The sequence below is a fragment of the Mus pahari genome, chromosome 1 (assembly GCF_900095145.1).
Source record: "Mus pahari chromosome 1, PAHARI_EIJ_v1.1, whole genome shotgun sequence".
Taxonomy (NCBI): Eukaryota; Metazoa; Chordata; class Mammalia; order Rodentia; family Muridae; genus Mus; species Mus pahari.
In genome coordinates, this window is record NC_034590.1 from 75,174,140 (window position 1) to 75,200,382 (window position 26,243).

General features: G+C 40.6%; 2 protein-coding genes and 1 pseudogene across 2 annotated transcripts; all 3 read right to left on the reverse strand.

The window, feature by feature from the left end:
• Positions 1-4,507: 4,507 nt before the first annotated feature.
• On the reverse strand, positions 4,508-6,105 carry LOC110322153 (annotated as a pseudogene).
• A 3,327-nt stretch (positions 6,106-9,432) lies between these two features.
• Positions 9,433-10,389, reverse strand: LOC110332763 (olfactory receptor 52N2-like). The gene has a single exon (XM_021214111.1). It carries the CDS (start codon positions 10,387-10,389, stop codon positions 9,433-9,435), a length of 957 nt encoding a protein of 318 aa, XP_021069770.1.
• A 13,714-nt stretch (positions 10,390-24,103) lies between these two features.
• Positions 24,104-25,084, reverse strand: LOC110332780 (olfactory receptor 52N2-like). Its single transcript, XM_021214134.1, has one exon. The coding sequence runs from the start codon at positions 25,082-25,084 to the stop codon at positions 24,104-24,106; it is 981 nt and encodes a 326-aa protein (XP_021069793.1).
• Positions 25,085-26,243: the final 1,159 nt, after the last annotated feature.

The following is a 26,243-nucleotide window of genomic DNA, read 5'->3' on the forward strand; positions in this document are numbered from 1 at the left end:
TGAGTATTACAATAATCTCTGTGTTATAATTAGCATGTGTTGGTTTTCAGGTGGTCATTCTTTTGCCTTTTCTATTCCCTACTAAATTAGGAATTAGCTGTACTTTGTTAAATCCCTTATTTTTTGTGTCTAACAGAGTTAGTCACACAGAACAGACTAAGAAAAACATGGTAGCCAATATTGTTAACAATCTTGTAACTAGTTAATGAAAGAGTCTCCCTAGTGGGAGGAGAGGCCCTTGGTCTTTTGAAGATCATATGCCACAGTACAAAGGAATGCCAGGACCAGGAAGCGGGAGTGGGTGGGTTGAGGAGCGGGGGGGGGGGGGGGGGGAGAAGGGTGTATAGGGGACTTTCAGGATAGCATTTGAAATGTAAATGAAGAAAATACCTAATTTAAAAAAAAAGAAAATTAACATACTAACCATGTATATTTTGAAACGGAACATGGGAAATCACACGTGGAACGATTTCTCTGCTGACTATGGTGTGCAGAAGGAATCAGTATGGGTACTAGCTGTTCATAACAGTAGCAGTTTAGCCAATTTGCTAGTGTTTATCAGAAGCCATGCTGTAGGGGACATGGAAGTCAACCTTGTGAAGGAATAAGTTGGATGGAGATTGAGCCTCCCCAGGCTCCTTCAACCCCTCAAAGAGTCCTGATCTGCCCACACATGGCATTAGATCTAAGATGGCTCCTGGAACACCTGTGTGACAGCAAAAAGGAACCCCATCAGGCTGGTGGCTGCTTCCCCCATTCTAGTGGAAGTCCTTATATGTGACAATACTCACCCCACTCCTCCTGAGTTACTTCATTAGGCAGGGCTTTCTTTGGAGCTTAGTGATGGTGTTGCAAGATATGATTGGCCAAGGATTTAGGGGCTTGGGATTGGCTCAAACACTGTGTATAAGCTTATGGGCCAGGCGTTAAACTTAGATCTGAACTCTGATGCTAGAGTCTGGAGTCCTATTTCCCAGGGATTCGTCACATGACTCTGTTGCCTCTCACTCCCATCTTTTATCCTATTCCCATATCCGCTGTCAGAACTGGACCCTCCAAAAGTCCTGTGTGATGAAGAGTGGGTGAGTGGACATCTCCAAAAAAAAAAGGGATATGCTAGCTTTCAGAGACTGTGTGATCAATTGAAGGTCTTAAAGGGGATCTTGGAGAGCAGGTAGCTGACATGTTCTGGAAAGAAACTACCTTTCATGAGAAAGTTCTGGACTTACATCCATGGATTTTAGCAGGTAAATTTTGTGATGAGCATACCTGGGAAGGGGTAGCAGTCCTGGCACAGAAGAAGGAACTGGAGGAAGAGCTACCTTTGCACTTCTTCCTAGTAGTCGGGTTCTTCTTGAGCTTCCTCTGCTGCTCTATGCTAGATCCACAGCCCCTGCCTGTACTACTGACAAGTTCTGGGGGTGACTCCTCAGAAGGCATCCTCAGAAGGCTCAGAGAGTGCAGCTGCCTCCATAGATAAGGAGACAGCCAAGCCAGAAAATATTGTCATCCCTGTAGATAAAGGTAGGGCTCTATTTGGCCCTAATCTGATAGACTTAGAAAAGGAGAGTGGAGGAGGAAGGAAGTCACCACCACAGTCCCTCTGGCATGTAGTTAATAAGAATACATCTGAAACCAATATGCCTGAAACAACAGGCGTGGCCAGTTCTGCCACCCACCTCTACTCCCTGGGGGAGAGAAGGATGGGGAGTGAGCATTCTCCAGTGCTTCCTCTTTATGAGGCAAAACTGAGTCCCTCATCAGCAGCACCTGTACCAGTAGTTCTAGTAGTGTTACACCCTCCTGTGCTATATCCCTCAGCAGCAGCACCTGAACCATTATTCCTAGCAATCTTATGCCCTCCTGTGGGAAGTGATCCCCCACAGAGAACCTGGAACCTTACTCTAAGGAAGTGCTGAAAAATACAGGAAGGCAGTTCATGAAAATGGGCTATGCTCTCCTTTTGTGGAGGAGATGTTTGAATCCACCGCCACGACTCTGAATACCCCACAGGACTGGAAGACTGTGAGATCTATATTATTGGGGGTGAATTTCTACAATGGAAGCTGGAATTTTATGATGGGGCTGAGATGCTCAGACAGCATAACTTAGCTACACAAAAGGCCATCCCACCTGAAACTTTGCAGAGAGAGAATAGTTATAGCTCTCCTGGTGCTCAAATGTAGGGACCACTAACCTACTTTAATTAGGTCCACCTTCGTGCCATACATGCAGTCAGGAAAGTTACTGAAGGTGCTAAGGTCCTGCTCAGAGGCCTGAAGCAAAATCCCAATGAATATTTTGCAGATTTTACATATTGAGTCCAAGAGACTGTTGACTGTTAGGTAAGTCATCATGTGACCACTGAAACATTAGGTAAGGAGCTTATCTGGGAGGGGGCTACTACCAAGGCCTATAAGGCTATTTCTCCTGTCCATAGTGGGGAAATAGAGGAGTCAATGAACTCAACCTGAGACAAATGCAATAGTTGTGGAGATACAGAAAGTCTACCAGCTGCCTTGACCATGCACCTAAAGGTAAGAGAGGAAGATAAGAAAATAAAAGGATGTTGGAGCTCTGGAGGCCAGGGACATTTTGCCAGACAATGTCCAAATAAAGTGCAGGAAAAGAAAAAGACCCCCCCTTTGCTTTGCCCTAAATGCAGAAAGGGGTTCCTTTGGGACAAGGATTGCCTACCAAACCCACCAGGAATGGGCAATCTTTAAAAATCTTCCAGCAGGGCAAACCCAGCCCCTCTAGTAAGGAGGAAAAAAATTCCTAAAATATTAAGGACCATTCCATTTGGTCATAATCAAGCCAGGCTGAGACTCGAGCTAGAGGATACCATATTTGGAGGTACAATTGACAAAGGAGCAGAGTGCACTTGCCTCTGAAAAGAAGAGTTACCTGCATTCTGGAAACAGCCCTGGGCCTCAAGTTAAGGGCTGGGTCAATCAGGCTGGATCAGGAAGAGGGGCTGGGTGCTCACCATAGCTGGACAAGGCACTGCCCATTTCCACATCCGGGGAAACCTCCTCCATCCAGGCCTGTCCTCTCCCCTCTTTTCCCTGTCTGGCCCTGGCATCTCTTCACCCCAGGGCAGCACGGCAGGTCCACCTTGAACAGGTGGTCTGGGGAAACCAGTGGGGCTTGGGAGAGCAGGACATCAGTGGCAGTTTGGCGATAAAGCTGAAGTACTTGTTTCTTGCCTACTTCTTGGTATCAATTGCTGGCCTCCTCTCCATGCTGGTGCAGTTTGGCTGGTCTTGTGACTGCCTCCCTCCACTGTGGGTAGCAGCTGAGCATCACCATCAGAGGGACCTGAGGGTTTTCCAGTTGCAAGCTCATCTCTGTTGCCCACCCTCTGCCCCAGCCCAGCTCCCTGAACCCAAAGCCTGCCTATAATCTATGTCCTTACCCTGCAAGGGTCAGCAGCTTAGTGAAGTGAGACAGACTGGGTCTGGCCCAGAAAGTAGAACAGAGCAACAAGGGACTGGGCTGGCTCTGTAGCAAAAGGGGTGCTGTTGTGGGGTAAAAGGACCCACCACTTCCAGGGTCCGAAGGAGTTGTGTAATTTGCTGTTTATAACAGCTCCTACAACCAGGAACTCTTTAAAGAGATGCACTCAAAAGAGTTCCAATTCTCCCTAAAATTAACATGAACCTGTGACAAATACTATATTGAATTCACTTGGCATACTCTTCAGCACCCACCATTATCCCTTTTGTAGATAGAATATTTCTAACAGACCTCTGGGTTAACACTGCTGAATAGTTATCCAATCCTAATTGTGATGCCCTTTACTCAGTATCTGCTTTCATGGGCATTTAACTCTCACCCTATAGCTCACGTATTTTTGCTAGCTCTCATGGGAAGTTAGATAATAATTTCCTTAAACATATTTTTTCCCATTATTCCTATAATGAGTGTGCTTTATTTCCCTGCTAGTTATCTAAGGTTTTGTGAGAGTTGCTGTTCTTATCCCTCTACTGGGAATCCTGCCTGGCTATAGGAAGTGGCCACTTCAGAAACCATATCCCTCACTCCTAGGAGTTTCAGCTAGTATTATCCTGATAGACATCCTGGGGCCTTCCCTTTTCCAAGTCTCTGTCACACCCAAGATATGTCCCTCAGAAAAGAGATAAGAACAGCAATTTATCTACAAATCCTACAACCTAAAGTTTGTCCTGACTACAAGATGTACAGGGAGAAAGATAGAGCAGAGATAGAAGGAATGGCCAACCAATGACTGTCCAAGTTGAGACCCATCCCATGGGCAAGACCCAGTCTCTGACATTATTAATGATATTCTCTTATGGTTGCAGACAGTATCCTGGCATAACTGCCCTCTGGCAGGTCCCACCCACCAGCTGACCAAAACAGATTCGGAGACCCACACCAAATATTAGATGGAGCTTGGGGAGTCTTGTGAGAGAGTCTGAGGGAGCTAGATGAATTGACACTATTCACTTGCTATTTTCTGAAATTATTCATTTCTTTTCACACTCTAAGAAAATTGCTTGTTTTTTTGTTTTGTTTCATCAATGCTATTCTTGTATCCACTAAACAATTTGATTACACTTTCCCAAATCTGATTTGTCTTGACTCCATAAACAACTGGATTCATGGTAAGGGGCAGTAGCAGGTAGAGTTTAGTCACTGTGATGTGGATGTGGTAGGGAATAGTGTGTCCCCAAAACAATGAGTGAATAAAGTAAAAAGGGCAGGTACACAAGTGATCACAATAGCACAGATATGAGATGTGCTGATGCTGAAGGCCTTGTGATGAATATCAGCAGAGAACAGGTTCATTTCTGCTCTCAATATCATTGTGTATGACACAGTGATTTAGAAGATGTCAAGTGCACAAACCACAAGACCAACTAACTCTTGCCCGTAGTTTTAAAAACACGTTACTGCCTTAGCTCAGAAACTGCAACCCATGCTTTGGCCCCTCCTGGCATAGCTCCACCAAGCTGCCCTGCTCCAGGAGTCAAACATTACACCAACTCATTCCTATGACCCTTGCCCCAGGAGGTGTTGTATTATCAGCCCCAATCGAGACCTTTGAATCTGTGGATAAAAAAACACATACTCAGCTTTATTTCCTTAGAATTTGCCCAACAGCTCAATTGCTAGGCTCAATTACTTCCTGCCTGGAAATTCATGCCCCTAATAATTTTTTATCTCCATCTCTTCTTTTGCCCTAGGCTTAAAGGCTTGTATCAGCCAGCCCTTGGCTACCTCCTTAGCCATCCACCAGTAGTGGAGGCCACTGGTTCCAGCTTCCCCAAAATCTTACATAATTGCTGTGTGCCCATTCCAAAGCCTGGCCAAAGAACCCCTCTTTTTCCTTGCCTTTCCCCTTTTCCTCTTTGCCCTGGAAGTTCCACCTGCACATTTTACCCAGAAATTAGCAATTGCTTTCTTTACTGACAAAATTAAGAACCAATTAGAGAACCAGACCTTAGTATCAGCACCTCCACCTACAACTAACATACCATAGACTCCATTGATTTTGACATTGCCACAGGATATCTTTGCCACAGACATTTGGTCACATTAGGCATGGAGGATGAGGTTTCCTTGGCAATAGGGCAGGTGCTTAGTGTGGAAAGTGAAGGGAGGATGAATGCCACACTTCTCAAGAAAGTAGCAAGACTAGCTTTGGCAATCACAGGGTTGGTCAGAACGGTCCCATAGCTCAAAGGGTAACAGATGGCCACATCGAGATCTAGACAGACCCATGAGCATTAGCATGCCAGATTCTGTTGCTGTGAAAGTATGCACAAAGAACATCTGGGTCAGGCCAGCTTTAAATCCAATCTTCTTGTGGTTGAACCAGAGAAGACACAGCATATTGGGCACAGTGGTTGTACACAAGGTGACATTAGTGAAGGAGAGTAAGGCCAGGAAGTAGTACATGGGCCGATGCAGAGCCTCCTCACGGCCAGTGAGGTAGATAAGCCCACAGTTCCCCACCACAGCAATCATGTACATGAAGCAGAATGGCAGAGAGATCCAGACATGTGTATCTTCCAGCCCAGGAACACCACTCAGGATAAAGAATTCTGGGGTCAGGATGGAGCTGTTGGCTCTAGACATAATGGCTGGCAGGATTATACTCAATAATAATGCCAGTGTCAATGGGAAGAGTATAAACCAAAGGTAAACAAAGGGTTAGGGAAGTACATGCAAAAAAAACAAAAACAAAACAAACAAACAAACAAGTGACCAAGAAGTTGACTTCTATGAGATCTCTAAAATGGAGGTGACTAAACTTCCTTGTGATTATTCTCTATAGCTTCATTCCTAAATCTGTTGTAACATCATAGACATAAGACACTGGTAAGTTGCTTAATCAACTCACACCCCATAATTATCTCTTTCCACTAAGATAATTTGATCCTCTTGTTATGTTCTCTTCTCTCTTGTATTTATCTTCTCTCTTCTCTCTCTGTCCCTTCTCTTCCCCATTCCCCTCCTCGTCTCTCTCTCCATGTGTTCATGACCAGCATCTCCTCTCTCTCTCTCTCTCTCTCTCTCTCTCTCTCTCTCTCTCTCTCTCTCTCTTTCTCCTATCCCCTCAAATCCCCTCCCCATGCCCTAAATAAACTCTATTCTATAAAAAAATGATAATTGTTCTCAGTGTTTGTAGGATTATGCAACAGGATGATTTACAATATCGTGCTAAGACTATGTATAGTGGATACTGAATAAATACCAACATCAAAACTATTGTTATACCATTATCATTATATTCTATCTTAATTTAGAACAGAATCTCAGACCAGTCTTGTCTTGACAAATTTATGTCAATTTAACTGGATTATTTTTCATCCTGCTCAAACTTTAGAGTCATTGTGGGTTTACCAGGAAAATAATACTGTAATGTTTAGAAGCATCCCATTACAACATGGAATTGAAGCTTCAACTTCTGAAAGTAATGCTATTTAACTAAAATCTTCAAGATTGAATTTATATGTCTGGTTAAAAAGGCCATATGTTCTTTTTACTCCCCAAAATAATAGTCATGAATCATTTTCCTCATCAACAATTACATCCCAATCACTACATTCATTTTAATTTTCAACAGTAAGAAACTTTGGAAATCATCCCAGCTCACCTTAGAGTAAACCAAGACCAGTGTATATGACTGAGCATCAGCAATTCATGACTGAGCATCAGGAATTCTATGACAATCAGGTTGTACCTACAGCCAGCATGGTTTGACCTTTTAAGGAATGAATAACCTTGACTTTGTGTCTTTGATTGGCTCTTTTCACTTTGCTCTCTTGGGACACCCAGGGAGGAGGATAGTTCCTCTGGGAATCATGGTGGTTTTTTTTCACTTACTAGATCTTAAACACTGGTAAAACCAAAGAAAAACAGTATCCTCATTTTTCAAAAGGTCCTTAGGGACAGCACACACAAGATCTGTACAGGTTCAAACCAAATCAAATCCTAGCACCAAGGAAAGGAAGTGGACACTAATTCCTATGCTTGGCCAGGATGCTATTTGCAAAGGATACCTACTGCGAAAGGGAAAATCAATTTTTTCCACCAGAATGTTACTAGGAATGTCAACCACACTGCAGGGTGGGCAGGCCCCATACCCAGTAGTAGATGGCAAACATAAAACAGACAACATGTTTTTGATTGTTTTGTTGGTGTGTTTGTAGTGGTAGTGGTTGTTTGGGTTTTTTGTTTGTTTGTTTGTTTTTGTCTTATTTGGGTTTTGTTAGTTTTTATCTTTGTTTTTGTTATTTGGGAAGTGGGTGTTTTGGATGACCTGGGATGAGTTTCTGGAAAGAAAAAACATGACTAAAATATATTGTATGAAAAAATTAAATAAAAATAGAAAGAATAATATTAAAGTTATGTGTTCTTCGATGTGTAGTTTCTAATAACTCTGATGATCAGAAAAATTATTTCATTTCATTTGTCTTATCAAAGGTTAATATTACTACATTCTTATGACCTATGTACACATGTATATGTATTCACATGAGTATACACAGACACATATGAACTCCTATTTCATAAAAGTTCTGAAAAAGTGAAGGTGAGACACACTATTATATATATTGTAAAATGTAACACAAAAATGTTTTCTATCTAGCTTGTTTATTCTGGGTCTATCCATTATTTAATGAATATATACATTCACACATGTCTGAAAAATCACACATATTTGCTATCATAGGAACTTGACCATAGTGCACATATGCTTCCAGATATTTTATTGGTTAGTATTTTCTCGGAAGCACTTTATTGCGAGATTATTGTGAATGGATTTGAAAAACAAATTTAAGTGGTGTTGTCATTTAGTATAGTAAATATATAAGTCATTGTCATATTTTAAAAAAGAATAGAAATTGACATTTATAGATATACAAAAATTCATTAACACAATGTTTAGTTCTTAGATATCAATTTTTTTTTTTTTTTTGATTTTTCAAGACAGGGTTTCTCTTTGTAGCCCTGGCTGTCCTGGAACTCACTTTTTATAACAGGCTGGCCTCGAACTCAGAAACCCACCTGCTTCTGCCTCCCAAGTGCTAGGATTAAAGGCATGTGCCACTGCTGCCTGGCGATATCAAACATTTTAACCTTCAGATTAATTGAATCTAAAACCAACAAATCATACATGTGTACAAAATGTCCTTCTTCCAGATACAATCTTTTTTTAAACTACTCGTATCCTTTTTTGCATATATGTCTTATCCTATGTTTCCCTCACCATTGTGTCTCTTCTCAGTACTCTGAAACATAGGATTATTGGACAGTCAGCTTTGCCTCTGCCAAACTAAATCAAGTTTATAACTAATACATTTAAGCATCTATATTTTGTGTCTTAAGAATGAGCGAATGAGTGTAATAATATCAAATACCATAGAAACCTGATGATATAACCTCCTTAACAACACAAGTACATTTGATAAATCCACGTTTCATGGAGTTTAAAAGTTGAATACTCAGGAAAGAACAGGACTCTTGGACATTTAAAAAGAGAATTTATAAAGCAAACAAAAAGTTAGAAATTTGCCTCAGCAGTGAACCCATATTTTTGTTATCAGCAACATGCTTGATCTAAGATTTTGTCTTTAGCAGAGAGGACAAAATTGTTCCAAATTACTGTAAGTTTGGCTCTTAAGCACAGAACAAGTTTGACAATTAGCCTCCATGCATTATTTCATTACTTTTCTACTTACGTAGAATTCTGTACACACAAAAAGATTTATAGAGAATGAGTACATTGCATGTTAAATTCTACTTCTTATACTTTGGCAGAGCATTCCTTAAATTGCAAAGAATTCAGAACTTCTACAAATTACATGACTTAATGCTATCTCAATCATCTTCTATGAAATTTTTCTTCACTATTTTTCATATCATAAGCAGTGTAAATGGTCATAACATGCATTTGTTTTAGGTAAAACCCATTTTGTCTCCAAGTAAAAACTTAATTACACTTTCCCAAATCTGCTTGGTCTTGACTCCATAAACAATTGGGTTCATGGTAGGGGGAAGTAGCAGGTAGAGGTTAGCCACTATGATGTGGACATGGTGGGGAATAGTGTGTCCTCCAAAACGATGAGTGAATAAAGTAAAAAGGGCAGGCACATAAGTGATCACAATAGCACAGATGTGAGATGTGCAGGTGCTGAACGCCTTGTGACGAGCATCAGCAGAGGACAGGCTCACCACTGCTCTCAATATCATAGTGTAAGACACAGAGATACAGCAAATGTCAAACACACCAATCAATAGAGCAACCATGAGGCCATAGATTGCATTGGCCTTGGCATTGCCACAGGATACCTTGGCCACAGACATGTGGTCACAGTAAGTGTGGGGGATAAGAGTGCCTCTACAATAGGGCAAGCGCTTGATGAGGAGAGTGAATGGAAAGATGAGCATTACACTCCTCAAGAATGTCGCAAGACAAGCCTTAGCAATCACAGGGTTGGTGAGGATGGTAGCATAGCGTAGAGGATAGCAGATGGCTACATAGCGGTCTAGGGCCATGAGCATGAGCACACCAGACTCCATACCAGTCAACATGTGGACAAAGAACATCTGGACAAGGCAGGAGTTAAATCCAATCTTCTTGAAATTGAACCAGAATATGCACAGCATATTGGGCACTGTGGTTGTGCACAAGGTGACATCAGTGAAGGAGAGTAAGGCCAGGAAGTAGTACATGGGCCGATGCAGAGCCTCCTCATGGCCAATTAGGTAGATAAGCCCACAGTTCCCCACCACAGCAATCATGTACATGAAGCAGAATGGCAGAGAGATCCAAACATGTGCATCTTCCAGTCCAGGAACACCATTCAGGATAACGAATTCTGGGGTCAGGATGGAGCTGTTGGCTCTAGACATAATGGCTGGCAGGATGAGAGCATTTTATACTCAGTAATAATATCAGTATCCTGGGAAAGAATATATATAAAGGGTAAGCAGAGAGCTTAGATGATAAATTATCCCCTTAAAATGAGAATTTTTTAAAATTTGCAGGATCCTATACAACTTTATAATATATTTCCATTTTCACCTGACATTGTATATGATACTGACTTGTTGATTCAACAGTTTATCATTCAGTTTTCATTCTACAGTAATATAATAAGTGGGTCAAGCTCTGAATGTTGAGAAGATCATGAAAAAGGATGATTTTATACAATGTACTGAGGCTATCACTAATGAATATTTCAAGAATATAAGCAGTAATCATCATTATTATTGTGCATTCTATTTCTATGGACTCCAAAAGATTAAAAATTTTTCCTGTGTTTTACACACACACACACACACACACACACACAATTAAACCATTAAATCTGGAACAAAACCCATGGAAATCTTATAATATTTCCTGAAAGCCTGCTGTTACTAAAAGGTACCTAAGGTAATGTCCTCTAGAATTTCTGTAAGAGAATTTTTCCATGTTTTTGCAATATACTCTAAATGTCTCTATCCCAACATAGCAGGAGGGTACCAAAGCTGCATCATCAAAAGGCCAGGATATTTGGAAAGATCTGAATTGTTGGGTCTGCATTCTGCTTTCAGTTTAACTCTAATCAATAAATGCAGAAATCTGTACTGTCTCTCGATGCATAGTAACAAAATCTATCCACAAGACCCATCTCAGACAGATACATCAAATGTTGGTCTTTCTTTGCTTTCTCCATTACAGGGAATTTTATTCCAAATTTTCTATGCCATGTTTCTGGGCTAAACAGTGGTTAATGTTTATTTTTTGCACTATTCTTGGCACTAAATATATTCAAAAGAAGAAAAACCTAGGTTGCTAAATTCTACTCTCTAGCTCATATTAATAATATACGTGAAAAGCATATATTATTATTGTCTTGACAATTTGATTACCTTGGACATTACTGAGAGCATCTTAATTTGGGGAAGTATATAAGTTAAGCAATTAGGCAAATTCTCATACATTAGGTAAATAATATTTGAAAAAAGGTTCCTCTATTGAGACCTACATAACACAGACACATATTATACCTTCGCTGTGTAGATCAGAAAACACAGGTTCAGAGTGACAACATTTAAGATGGCAAGGCAAAAATCACATGAAAGTTTGAATTTTCTACCATACATTCAATATTTGCATCTGTAATCATGAGTGACAGATCCTAATGCTGATGGGAAGTTTCAGAAGCTGAGTGTAATAGGTTTAATAAATCATGATGATGTAAGAATATAATTTTCAAATGCAAGACCGAGAATCCTTACCCTGCATTATCACTTAGGACAGAGACAAGACAGGCATGAGAAGTGAGGAGAATTATTCTCTCACTGAGGGAGCCCTCCACATAGTAAATGTCTGTGAGACTGCTGTAGTCTCATCTGTGAAGATGCTGTGTGGCCTGTGGTTGTGTGGGATTTTGCTTAGGAAGTTTCTTGCAGAGGAACTGCCTTCAGGAAGTTCTGCCAATATCCTTACTATTCCAGTCTTGTTTTGTATTGCTTTCTACCTCCCCTTACATAGGCTAGTTCTGCTGGATGCAAATCTGAACTATTCATTAGTTAGGTAAAGAAAGCATATTTCCCTATTATTACAACCCTTGTCTGCCTGAACTCCATTGTTTCCAATGAGTTATCAAGTCATTTTACTTTTGTTTTACATCTGTGGAAGCCTTTCTTCCTTTTTCTCCCAGGCTAATGGAAATGTATCATAGAGGTCAGTGGAACTTCTGTGATCTACATCTCTTGAGCTTCTTTGTCTCAACTTTTTTTTTTTTTTTTTTTAGCATTTTCTGCAAACAAGAGTCATTAGATGTCACTCAAACTCACCTTAGTGCTAGGAGAGGCCAGAGCAGAGTCCATGCCCCAGAGCCTGAGCATGAGGGGTTGCACACCCACCCTGCATTCCTGCATCATTTTCAATGTTCTCCAGCCTGGAGAGTGTGCACTTGATTTGGTCTTTGTAGTTCAGTGTCTCTGAAGACTGTGGTTGGAGAGATGTCATCCTTTGGGACATATGAGATAATTTTGGCATTTATTTAATCCTCAAGCACAGGTGAAACTAGGAGAAAATTATACCCAAGTTACACATTCTGTCTCAGGTGTAGATTCTGAAAGAATTTTGATAGATGGAAATAACTATCTTTCATTTTATTTACCTTGTTAATAATCTAACCTCATGACATTGCAATACCTACTGTATAAGTGTATATGTGTATGAGTGTATATTTTAATATTTATACATGTATATTCACACATATTTGATAGTTTTGAAAAAGGAAGATATGATAATGGTATAATCATATATATTAGTTGATATAAAAAATTTCTAGTTTATGTTTTATATTTATTGATTAATTAATAAGACATGCCTCATCTGCCACTCTGAAGTACAGGCTAGCTGTATTTGCAGCTCTAATGAACAAACACGTGGTGGAGAGAGAGGAGAGAAAGGAGCTGTTCAGCTTGTGCGCTATTAAGAGAAGCAGAACTAGAGACATATAGGCCACTGCCTATATCCTTACCCTGCAAATAGCCTGATGTGAAAGGCCTGCACTGCCACTTGAGGCTATGGTGGTGTCTGGGCCCTTGCTGCAGCTGAAGGGCTATATCTGAATTTGTGGCACTTCAGCAGCAAGTGTCTGTGTTGATGTATGTGGCTCCTGCTACCACCAAATGCCAGGAGAAAGAACATGGTCTGGGTTCCCAACTGAGGCCATGTTGATTTGTGTACCAAGGTGAACCTGGCCCAGCCAACCCCTCTCCAGCCATTGAAGGTGGCACCAGTGGTGATGTGGGCTTGAGAGAGCTGGCCCTCACCTTGCTGTCTAATGAATTCTGGAGAGCCTACCCCAATGCCTCACTTGGGCAGCATCAGAAAACTGGCCCTGGTAGCTTCAACACGGAACAGTTTACCCAGTTGCTTTGGGAAAAGGAGAGAGCTGGTAAGCTAACCAACTCAGCTACCAGCCTGGACCAGATCCATTGCTTTGAGCTGGTCCACCCCAACAAAACTACCCCACCTGTACCTACAAGGTGCTAGAACTGGTGAAGGGTATGCGCATGAAAAACCTAAGCTTCTGGATCTTCCTGATTCAGGGCAATAGCAAGATATCTGAGATGAGTCTTGTTGAGGATCCAGTATTGATGGTGTAGCAGAAGCCAGAGGCTTCTTAGCACAACAGTCACCTATTGCAGTGATCATTTTCTAGGAAAGCTCTTTGAAAGACAGGTATACTGTGTGATACACCGAAACACACTGCAGCTTCCACAGTGCAATTTTTGTTTTGCTTTTTAATTTAATTTTCATTTTTTGATTTATTTTGGTGAGAGATTACAAGGGTGGAGGATGCATATGTAAGGACTGGGAAATGAGTGAAGTTGGGGTACATGATGTGAAACTCACAAAGACTCAATAAACATTATGAATAAGATAATGAACACATGCGCTTACATCTATATGAATAAACACTCAGAAGTATTTGTTTTGTTTATATTTGTGTCCCATACACCTACATGTTTCAGTTTCCTACTATTTCATTTAAAAATTGATACTAACATTTCCCAAACAAATTAAAATGTTTTGTGTCATGGTGAATGTATGCAGAATTCTTTTTAACTCATCTTTTGGTTTGAGAATTTCATACATGCACATTATGTATTTTGAGCAAATCACTACTCATTTTCTCCCATAGAATTCTTCCCTATGTCTTCCATACCAGTTTCATGGACTCTTTTGAAAAACCCACTTAGTTTCCTTAGTGGTACCAATGTTCTAGAGCATGGATATCCTGTCATGGGCTGCATCCCTATAAAAACACAGACAAGCAAAAACCACCCAGCTCTTCTCCTCACACCTGTCATCCGTTGTCAATAGCTCCTCTACAACTTTGATTTTTTCAAAGCATAGTTTTAATGATTGTTCTTCAAAGCTTTAACATCCCTTCCAGCTGGCTACCCATCAGAGGTAATGGGAAAGAAAGGATACAGGGGAAGTGGACCTGTTTAGAAATGGTTCTTTGGAGCAACTTCCATCAGTGTTGTCAGGAAATCACCAGTTCAGTTCACAGGTCAGGAGCTGCAGCTCAATCCACTTGCAAAGACTTCTTGGATGTACCAGCGGTCCAGTTAGGTAGAGTCAGGAAAGCAAACAGGAATGAGTGGTGGTGGCATTACCTAACAGCGAAGCCTCAGCCCCCGCAGGAAGAACCATGGCCCACAGGAATGCTAGGAAAAGTTTTCATCTGTGCCTTCCTCAGTGAAGCAAAGATCAATGAAGGCTCTAAACTAATAAATGTTTAGCTAAGCAAGTAAGCCAAGCAAGCTCCTGTCACTCCTTTGAGTCCTTTTTATACTCCCTCCAAACATCACATGTCCTCAACGGGTCTTGCCTAACCATGTGTCTTGCCTCAGCACATGAGTCTTAGCAAAACTCCATGAGTCTGTCTCAGCTGATATCAGTCTGCCAAGGAAGTGACAAGTATTTCTCTCTAAGGCGTCCTGACAAATGGAGCTCAACTGCACAGTGTAAAGCAGGCCAATACATTTTTGTTGTTAGAGAAGAATCCTTCATCCCATGTCCTTTCATGTGCTTACTTTAGCTGAGCATCCTCTCACCTCTGTCTGCTTCAGCAAAAGCATCCCTTCACGAGTCTGCCTTAACCTTTCACCTGTGTCTGCTTCGATAAAATGTCCCTTCCTGTGTTTGCTCCAGCAAAACACCATCCAACACAACTGACTTTCCAAAGAACCCTTAAGTTTCCACTTCACTTCTCTGTACCCCCACTTCCCAGTCCAGGCCAGATATTTTGTCTGGCTTAATCTTGTGAAGGTCAGGATTTCCTAAAGAACACTTGTAGAAATTTTTAATCCCAATCTGGGATTTCTACCCCACTTTGATCCTGGGCTAAAGACACACAACATTTATTATTTACAATAAGCCTTAAACAGCACAAGAGCTCAGCAGATATCTACCCTCTATGCTATTAGAATTTACTTTTTTTGATAACCATGAGTTATTACACACTATATTATATTTGGACTGGTCTTAATGCCAATTGGCCAGCCCTCAGGACCACTTTTTCATGACTCACCTCACCCATGACAGCTTCTCCTCATCCTCACCTTCTTCTCCCCAGTCTCACAAGCAAGGGAACCCTAAACCCTGCCTGTGGCAAGCCGCCGCATTCCGCCATTACAAGATGGCGCCTGACCCAAAAGGGGGAAGGGAGAGAAAAAACAGCTTGCTAGGCGCATGCGCCATGCTCGGCAATGAGCCGGCACAGAGATGCTAACGAGGTTTCGGAAGTAAGCACCAATCACAGGCAGACACGTTCCCCTTAGGGCTAAATAAACCAGAGGGTTTTCGGGCTCGGGGTCCTTTTGCTTCAGCAAGCAACAAGAGAATAAAGAAGTTGTGGAAGAATCTCTGCGTGTCGTAGTCCTTTTATCCTGCAGGCGGGAGCAACGGGCGCAACACCTGCCTATGTCTCTTCTGCCCAGGTATTGACTGTCAGCATCTTTATTTACCAATCAGAAATAACTTGGGAGCAAGGTCACACAGTGTCATTTGTGTCTCAGTGTAGACTCTCTTGACTCTGCGGCAACCAGTTCTCATGGAACCACTATTAGCATTAGAATACAAGCAGCATCAGGCCAACCCACTACACACATTGCAGAGTCATCTTTCAATTTTTTACTGGAAGTATATTAGTAACAATTCCTGCAGTTATAAGCCTAACAAGCCAACTAAGAAAGTGTAAAATGCCACAGCTACCTGAGAAATTTTGTTAATTCTGCATATGTTATCTCTATGATCTGGATTTGTAGGAATGTTTATGTTTATGTAGGAATGTTTGTGTAATGGGTTGACTATGACTAACTAGCATATGCATACAATGGAATGTAATTCAGAGATAGTAGTTACATTTTTGTTACAATCTATATATTGGTGAGAGTTCAGGATTGAAGATGTCCCTTACTTTTGTGCTAGGAGAGATCTTTGTCTTTAATAGTAGTTTTATGACATTGGTACACCCATGAATATTTTTAAAATTGCAGTAGCTTCTTGATGAATTGTTCCTTTAATAAGTATAATGTAAATGCCTTTATTTTTGTCTAATAGTTTTGGTTTGAAGTTTTTTTTCAGCTATTCACAAACAACAAACAAACAAACAAACAAAACAAATAAAACTTCATACACGAGAAAACTTCTTACAGATAGCTGTTCTGGATACTCCAGAACATTTTATATTATTAATGCATCCTGTTCTTGTCACTCAGGGATTGTGGGTGAGCCCCTATTGTTATAGACACTGTACACTTAGAACAAAGGACTCAGTTGAGTCAAGAAGGATCTGACCCTAAAGCATTTAAACAGTATTTTAAAAGGCACTGTTGTTGTCCCTTCAGCAGACGTGAGTAGGGGGTTTCTTACTGTCTCCCTCCCCCTGCCAGTGCTGCCCTTTCCTTCTTTTGTCTCCTTCTCAACCACCACTTTTTCTACTTGTAATATTTTCTATGATAAGAAGTACAGTGTAGACTTTCCTAGGCTCTGTCTTGAGTTCAGTTTTTGGCTCTTGTGTTTACTTTCAGTAGAAGGCAAGAGCACCCAATCTGTGCCAGTCCCTCCTTTGTTCTGTTTTATAAACTTTTCCATTTCTATTGGAATCTAATAATTTGAGCCATCATCTACATATTCTGATAGCTATTGTCCATCTTTCTCCAGGTTCTTACCTTGAGATTATAAAAGATCATGCCTTGGTGCCTACTGCCATTATAGTTCCTTTTTTTTTAATTTATTTTAAAATGTTTTAATTGAAATAGAATTGCATAATTTAGCTTTCTCTTTCCTCCATCCAATCCCTCCTACCTTCCCTCAAACCCTTCCCAAGTTCCCAAACTCTCAGTTTGACAGCCTCTTTCTTTTTTATTATTGTTCCACACATACCCCTATATGCATAAGTAGATAGGTAGATAGATAGATAGATAGATAGATAGATAGATAGATAGATAGATAGATAGATAGAACCAGCTGAGTACGTTTTTGTTGGTGGTGTGTATTTCATTCAAAATTGATCACTTTTCACTAAACAGCCAATAATGTGTCTCATTCCTGGGAGAAGCTAATTCTCCTACTCCCAGCAGTCAATATTTGACTGTAGTTCTTTGTCTAGGGGTTTCACTCTGAAAAATTTCCCCTTCCATGTTAAAATGTCAATTAATATTGTCATTGTTGTGGTCTTGTTTATATAGCCATTTTAAGAAAAGGCTCTTTCAAAACAGTCTTCCTGGTACTCTGGATTTTACAATTTCTGCTCCTTCCTCCATAAAAGAAGGAGTTGTGATGTAGATGTATATTTTGAGGCTTGCCTCTTCACAATCTATTAATTTCTACACTGTGTCTATTTGTTTCCCCTTTTATTATTCATTTATTTTTGAGCATTTGTATATAATAACATGATTATTCTCCCCTCAAATACCTACCTATCAACTTTGTGCCTTATATTTTTAAAACACACTAAGTCCTTTTAATCCTGCCTTTATGGCATAGACAACTATTCATTCTTGTTTGTTGCTTTGCTGTGAATCAAGTGAAGATTTTTAGCTCTTAAACATTTGTTTGATGGAACATAGTCAGGTTATAGGAAATGGGCCAAATCTGTACATGAGGTGGTGGTATATAAGGTTATTTCATATATAAATATCTCTCCATAGACCACTGTGGTGGTTTGAATATGCTTGGCCCAGGGAGTGGCACTATGAGGAGGTGTGGTCTTGTTGGAGTAGGTGGGGCCTTGTTGGAGAAAGTCTGTCACTGTGGGTGTGTGATTTGAGTCTCTCCACCTAGGAGTCAGTCTTTTCCTAGTACCCTTCAGATGAAGATGTAGAACTCTCAGCTCCTTCTGTACCATCCATGCCTGAATACTTCCTTGCTCCCATCCTGATAATTGACTGAATCTCTGAATCTGTAAGTCAGCCCCAAATAAATGTATTTATAAGAATTTCCCTGGTTGCTCTCACTCTCTCACTTTCTTACTCTCTTACTCCCGCTTCTCTGGCCTCTTGCCTCTTGCCTCCTTGCTCCCCTTCTTTCCCCATTTATTACCCCCCCCTCTTTCCATGTGGTTATGCTGGCCTCTACTTCTCTACTCTCTCCTTCTCTCTGCCTTTTTCTCTACCTCTACTACTCTCTTAACTCCCATCCCCATGCCCTGAATAAACTATTCTATACTAAAAAAACAAACAAACAAACAAAGAGTTGCCTTGTTCTTGGTGTCTCTTCGTAGCAGTAAAATCCCAACTAAGACTAAAATATTTATGAGAACATTTTCAATGTGTTGGCTAGGGTTGAAAAAAGGGGCATTGCCAAAATACCTTGGCATCCATATCCTGAGCTTATTGAACTTTCTCAAATAACTTTTTCAAAACTTCAAATACGTTTTTCAAGACACAAATCAAATCAATTGATATATATTTTCTCTTTTTAAAAGATTCATTTGTTTGAGAATTGATAAATGGGACTGAAAAGCTTCTGTAAGGCAAAAGGCAGAATCAATAGGACAAATTAGCAACCTACAGATTGGGGAAAAAAAATCATTAACCCCACATCTGATAGAGGGCTAATATCCAAAATATGTAAAGAACTCAAGAAGCTAACTTCCAAAAAACCAAACAACTCAATCAAAAAATTTGGTACAGAGCTAAACAGAGAATTCACAACAGAGGAATCTTGGGTGACTGAGGAGCACTTAAAGAAATGTTCAAAGTCCTTAGTCATCAGGGAAATGCAAATCAAAATGACCCTGAGATTCCACCTTCTCATGAATCAGAATGAACAGAAATATGCAACCTTGGAGGATAAGAGGTAGGGGGACCCTCTAGAAAGTACTAGAGAGCTGGAAGGTGAGAGATTCTCAGGACATAAAGGAAGAGAGCTTAGATGAAATGCCAATCAGTGGGGAGAGGGAACTGGTAGAGAATACCTCCAGTAGAAAGACATCAAATGGAAGGATAGGATTTCCATCCCATAGTCAATAACTCTGACCCAGAATTGTTCCTGTCTAAAAGACCTGCAGGGACAAAAATGGAGAGGAGACTGAGGGAAAGGCGGTCCAGTTACTGGCCAAACTTGGGATCCATATCAAGGGGAGGCTCTAAGGTCTGACACTATTACTGATGCTATGGTGTACTTACAGACAGGAGCCTAGCATGGCTGTTCTCTGAAAGGCCCATCAAGCAGCTGACCAAGACAGATACAGACAGTTACAACCAACTGTTGGACTGAACTTGGTGACCCCTGAGACTGATGGAGGGAAAGGCTAGAAGAAGCTGAAAAGGAGGGCGACTCTATAGCAAGAACAGCATTCTCAACTGGTCATGACCCTAAGATCTCTCAGACACTGACTACCAACAAGGCAGCATACATGAGATGATCCAAGGCTTCTGCCACATATACAACAGAGAACAGCCTGATCTGGCCTCAATGGGAGATGTCCCTAACCCTCTACAGACTTGAGGACCCAGGGAGTAGGGAAGCCTGGCTTGGGGGTGGTGTGGGGGACATCATCTTGGAGACAGGGGGAGGAGGAATGAGATTAGAAACTGTGGGATGGTGGACAACAACAGGACTGTACAAAAATAAAAGTAATAAAGAAAAAAAGCATGTAGCAATGAAAAGATCAGAAAAACTCCTGTTGATCAGTTTAATGATGGTTTTAATACCTTTGTAGTGTCTTTAATATCTTCATAATATACCTTGTAGTATCTCTTTTTGTTTGTTAGTTTTTGTTTTTAAAATTCATTTATTTTTATTGATTTGCCAGCACCACATGCATGCAATTCCCAAAGAGGTCAGAAGAGGCAACTGAAGTTGCAGATAGCACCCAATATCAGCTCCCCTTTCCCTCCCAGTACTCCCTAACACAGACCACTCCTCCCTCCCCCTTTTCTGTCTCCTCTGATGAGTGGGAGGCCCCCAGTACATTTCCCTTCCCATAGTATATCAAGTTCCTGCAGGACTAGGTGCATCCTCTCCCACTGAGGCCAGACAAGTCAGCCCAGTTAGGGGGATGGGATCCACAGGCAGGCAACTGATTCCCACTCTAGTTGTTGGGGGACCTACATGAAGACCAAGCTGCACATCTGCTACATATGTGTGATGGGCCTAGGTCCAGCCCATGCTCACTCATTGGCTAGTGGTTCAGTCTCTGATAGCCCCTAAGTTAGAAACAATCCTTAAAAATTACAAAGTAAATCTCAGTTCTGCTCATTGGCAGCAGTGTGATATTCATTAACTTATTATTATTTTAGGGTTCCAGGTTGCCTAGCTAAATATGTATTATTTAATGTACCATCTTCATAGTTACTTTCAGAACAAACGAGCATAATTATGATTAGTGGCTATTGTAATTGATGTAGTTATTAAGTCTTTTTTTTTTTTTTTTTTGGTCAAAAAAAAACAAGTACAGAAGACATAAGAAATCCCCATTTTCACACATGAGTACCTTGACTTTAAAAAACCTGAGTTAGGATACTGAACAAATGAGAAGAGGAGAGAAAAGAAAGCTGAAGAGGAACTAGGAGAGGGAGCAAGTGCTTAAGAGTTATCAATGAGCAGCAGCTGTCTGAGGATCAACTACTGTGAGATGCCAGTTATCAAAGAGGATAAGCACTCCATATCTGTTGACATCTGGCCATGACCCACACCTGTGGTGTCTTGAATGAAAATAGTCCCATTGACCAATACGGAGTGGCATTATTGGAGGTGTGGCCTTATTATAGAAACTGTAATCTTGTGAAGGAAGATTGTCCCTGGGGGCGGGGGTTGGTGGACTTTTTGCTTTCAGAATCTCAAGTCAAGGCCAGTGTTATTCTCTTCTTGCTGCCTGCCTATCAGGATGTAGACGTCTCAGATGCTGTCTAGGACCATGTTTGCCTTCATGCCACCATGCTTCGTGCTAGGATGACAATGGACTAATTCTCTAAACTGTAAACCAACCCTAATAACTGTTTTCCTTTATAAGACTCCCTGTGGCCATGGTCTATTGTCACGGCAATAAATTCTTAATTAAGACAACACTCAAGGCCCTTTCTTATTTAGCACCTAATTACAAATCTGTCCATACCTTCTGCTGTTCCGCCATTCTACAAGTGGATGTGAAATTCTGATGCTTATTACTTAACCTTTGTCTTTGTTTGTATAATGATTCCTTTTCCAGTTAATTCCTACCTACTGCTTCTTAAACATCTTCATACATTCATGTTTTGCCTCACATGTTTTTTTCACACTAAAGTCTTTATTCACCTCTGAAATTAGCAAATGATAGTCTCTACTATTGCAATACTGTGTAACAACTAGCAAGTTTTGATGTTAAGGTGGTCATTCTTTTGCCTTTTCTATCCTCTACTAAATTAGGAATTACTTTGTGAAAACCCTTATTTTCCTTTTGTGTCTAACACTGAATCAGTCACACAGACAACACACACAAAAACTTTGTAGCCAATGTTAATAACATACTTGAGGCCAGTGAATGAAAGATTCTCCATAGAAAACTAATCATCTATTCTTTGAAATGGAATGTATTAATTCATACATGGAATATTATCTCCTCAGATTGTTTCATGCAGAAAGAATCTGCATTGAAATTATCTGCTCATAACAATAGCACAATTTTCTGGATTTGCTGGAGTTTATGGGAAGCCATGCTATGTGCTGTGGAGGGCATCAGAATGCATAGTTGGCCAATTTCTCTTTGTAATAAGAATTATTTGCACAGCAGAAGAACATGGTCAGTGATTTAGGAGAAAGTAAGTAACTGGTTGAAGTACAGATTCTAGAAAGAGCAGAAGAGGATTTTAAACTTTGGGACATACTGGATCCAAAATTGTAAGAACACTTCTCTTGTTCTTACTAATGCTTGGTTCCTCCATATTGTATGCATTAAAAACCCACATCTTTGTTTTGTTTTGTTTAATACATGCTTTTTCTTGTGTTTCCATGGCCAACATTTACAATGATACTCGGAGACCTAAGTTTCCACGGCCAACATTTACTCTGAGATCCAATGCTACAGATTTGGTTTCTCAAAAAGAATTATGAACAAATAAATAAACTTACAAATTTACGCATAACTTTTTTGCCTGCTTAGTCTATAACATAACAAAAATATGTTTTAGACCTATTTTATTTTATTTTTTAATTTAATTTTATTTGTAATTAATTTTTTACACTCCATATTCCATTCTCTGCCCCTCCCCATCCACCCCCCAACTGCTCCACATCCCACACCTCCTCCCCACCCCACCCTGTCGACACATAGATGCCCCCACTCCCACCCCACCTGACCTCTGAACTCCCTGGGGCCTCCAGTCTCTTGGGGGTTAGGATCTCTAAATGAACACAGACCTGGAACTCCTCCATTGTACGTGTGTTAGGGGCCTCATATCAGCTAGTGTATGCTATCTGTTTGGTGGTCTAGTGTTTGAAAGATTTCAGGGGTCTGGATTAATTAAGACTGCTGGTCCTCCTACAGAATTGCCCTTCTTCTCAGCATCTTTCATCCTTCCTTAATTCAACAACAGGGGTCAGTTGCTTCAGTCCATTGGTTGGGTGCAAATAACTGCATCTGACTCTTTCAGCTGCTTGTTGGGTCTTTCGGAGGGCAGTCATGATAGATCCCTTTTTGTGAGCATTCCATAGCCTCAATAATAGTGTGAGACCTTGGGACCTCCCCTTGAGCTGGATCCCTCTTTGGGACTGTCACTGGACCTTCTTTTCCTCAGGCTCCTCTCCATTTCCATTCCTGTAATTCTATCAGACAGAAACAATTATGGGTCAGAGGTGTGACCATGGAATGGCAACCCCATCCCTCACTTGATGTCCTATCTTCCTGCTGGAGGTGGGCTCTATAAGTTCCCTCTCCCTACTGTTGGGTATTTCCTTAAAGGTCCCACCTGTGAGTCTTGGGAGTCTCTTACCTCCCAGGTCTCTGGTACATTCTGGGAGGTCCCCCTAACTTCCTATTTCCTGAGGTTGCCTGTTTACATTCTTTCTGCTGGCCTATTTTGAAATACAGGTTCTAAAGTGATAACACAGGAAAAAGAACTCATAGACATTTTTATGTGAAATATAGGCTACATTTAATAAATTAGAAACTCAAGTAGGATATTTCCAGTATATCAAAAGTATAAGTTGGAAAATATTTATGACACTTGGCCCAATTGTTATCATAGCAATAATAACTTGCCAATAGTGGACAGGACGTGTGACTGTATCATAATATGATATCCTCCTCTTCAGACACAATGCAACCATGGGGCTATAAATACTATGAAGAATGAGCTCTGGAATACATAAATACATTATCTGTTAAACCATGCTTTTTGTGATTTTTTTCTCAAGAAAAATGTCATATCCTAAAATTGCAAATATTACAGAAAATTTACAAATAAGATTCACTTAAAATCAGCGTTTCATATTTGTTAAGAATATCCTCTACACTGTTTTCTGTGTATTTCAGTCTATTAAAATGGATACAACTAGATGAACTGACACCATTCACCTTAATATTTTATGAAACTATTCTCTAATCTTCATAGTTTAAGAAATTCACTTGTTTTTTAATCCTTTTATATCAGCAATGTCATTCTTTTCTCCACTAAAAAATTTGATTACACTCTCCCGAATCTGCTTGGTTTTGACTCCATAAACAATTGGGTTCATGGTAGCAGGCAATAACAGGTAGAGATTTGCCACAATGATGTGGATGTGGTGGGGAATAGTATGTCCTCCAAAACGATGAGTAAAGAAATTAAAAAAGGCAGGTACATAAGTGATCACAATAGCACAGATGTGAGATGTGCAGGTGCTGAAGGCCTTGTGACGAGCATCAGCAGAGGACAGGTTCATCACTGCTCTCAATATCATTGTGTATGATACAGTGATACAGAATATGTCAAATGCACAAACCACAAGAGCAACCAGCAGACCATAGACTGCATTGATTTTCACATTGCCACAGGATATCTTGGCCACAGACATGTGGTCACAGTAGGCATGGGGGATGAGGTTTCCTCGGCAATAGGGCAGGCGCTTAGTGAGGAAAGTAAAAGGAAGGATGAATGCCACACTCCTCAAGAAAGTAGCAAGACTAGCTTTGGCAATCACAGGGTTGGTCAGGATGGTCCCATAGCGCAAAGGGTAGCAGATGGCCACGTAGCGATCCAGGGCCATGAGCATTAGCATGCCAGACTCTGTTGCTGTGAAGGTATGCACAAAGAACATCTGGGCCAGGCAGGCTTTAAATCCAATCTTCTTAAGGTTGAACCAGAATATACACAGCATATTGGGTACAGTAGTGGTACATAAGGTTATATCAGTGAAGGAGAGCAGGGTTAGAAAGTAGTACATGGGTCGGTGCAGAGCCTCCTCATGGCCAATGAGGTAGATAAGCCCACAGTTCCCCACCACAGCAATCATGTACATGAAGCAGAATGGCAGAGAGATCCAGACATGTGCATCTTCCAGCCCAGGGATACCATTAAGTATAAAGAATTCTGGGGTCAGGCTGGAGCTGTTGGCTTCAGACATATTGACTGGCAGGATGAGAGCATTTTACATTCTTTAGCAGTGTCAGTGTCCTGAGAAAGATTATAAATCATAGGTAAGCAGAAGGTTAGGAAAATACATGAGAAAAGTATCACTAAGAAGTTGACCTCTTTGAAATGTCTGAAAGTAGAAGTAATTAAACTTCTTGTAATCATTCTCTTCATCTTCATGTCCTATTCTGTTTTTAACATCACAAACACAAGACACTGGCAAGTTGCTCAGTCACTCATGCCTCATAATTTTCTGTTTGCAGTTATTATTGGACTTTGTTGTTCACAGTGTTGGTAAGACTATCCAACAAAAAGATTTAAAACGGTGCTAACACATTTAGCATCAAATGCTGTTGGCATCATTAGAATTACATTCTGACTCAGTTTATAGAATCCTCTAAGACTAACTTTCTCTTGACTGATATATTTTAATTTATGTGGACGTTTTCATCCTACTCAAAGGCCAGACTCCTTGTGGGTTTACCTAGCAAATAATAGTGAAAGATATTGCAGCTTCCCTTATTACAGGGAATAAAGTTTCAACTTTTGAAAGGAATGCTAGTTAATTAAGGCCTTCAAGAATGATTATATATTGCTAGTTATCTAGCTAAAAGATTGTAATCTAGAATGAAATGGTAGCCATACAACTTTTCGATCCTTTCCAGACCCCTGATACAATGAAATGATGAAGCAAGTAGCTACTAAAATTTCCATAGGAAAATTGTTCTTAGTGGAACGCTGTTTTAGATGTCTCTGCTTCTTCTAATACTAAGCCTCAATACCCGAAAGAAGATACCAGGACTCATGGAGAAGAATAAGCTGCAGGATTTGCATTGGTGACTTATAAATAAAAACTGCTAAACTACCACAGAAACCATTACTGTATTTCAAGAATTCTAATAGAAAAAAAAAAAACGGCATTCAGTAAATCACAGAGAGTTGTTCCTTCCACTTCATCAGTACATACATCAGCCTTTACTTCTAGCACATTGTGATACCTGCAGACCCACACAACCACTTTCTGCCAGGGACCCACAGTGGACACACTATGTAGGTGACCTTTATGCTCCTCCCAGTTCTCTCTTCAGCTCTCTCCATACTTGACTTTAATCCTGCTGCAGTCGGCCTGTCTGATGCCCTATACCCAACCT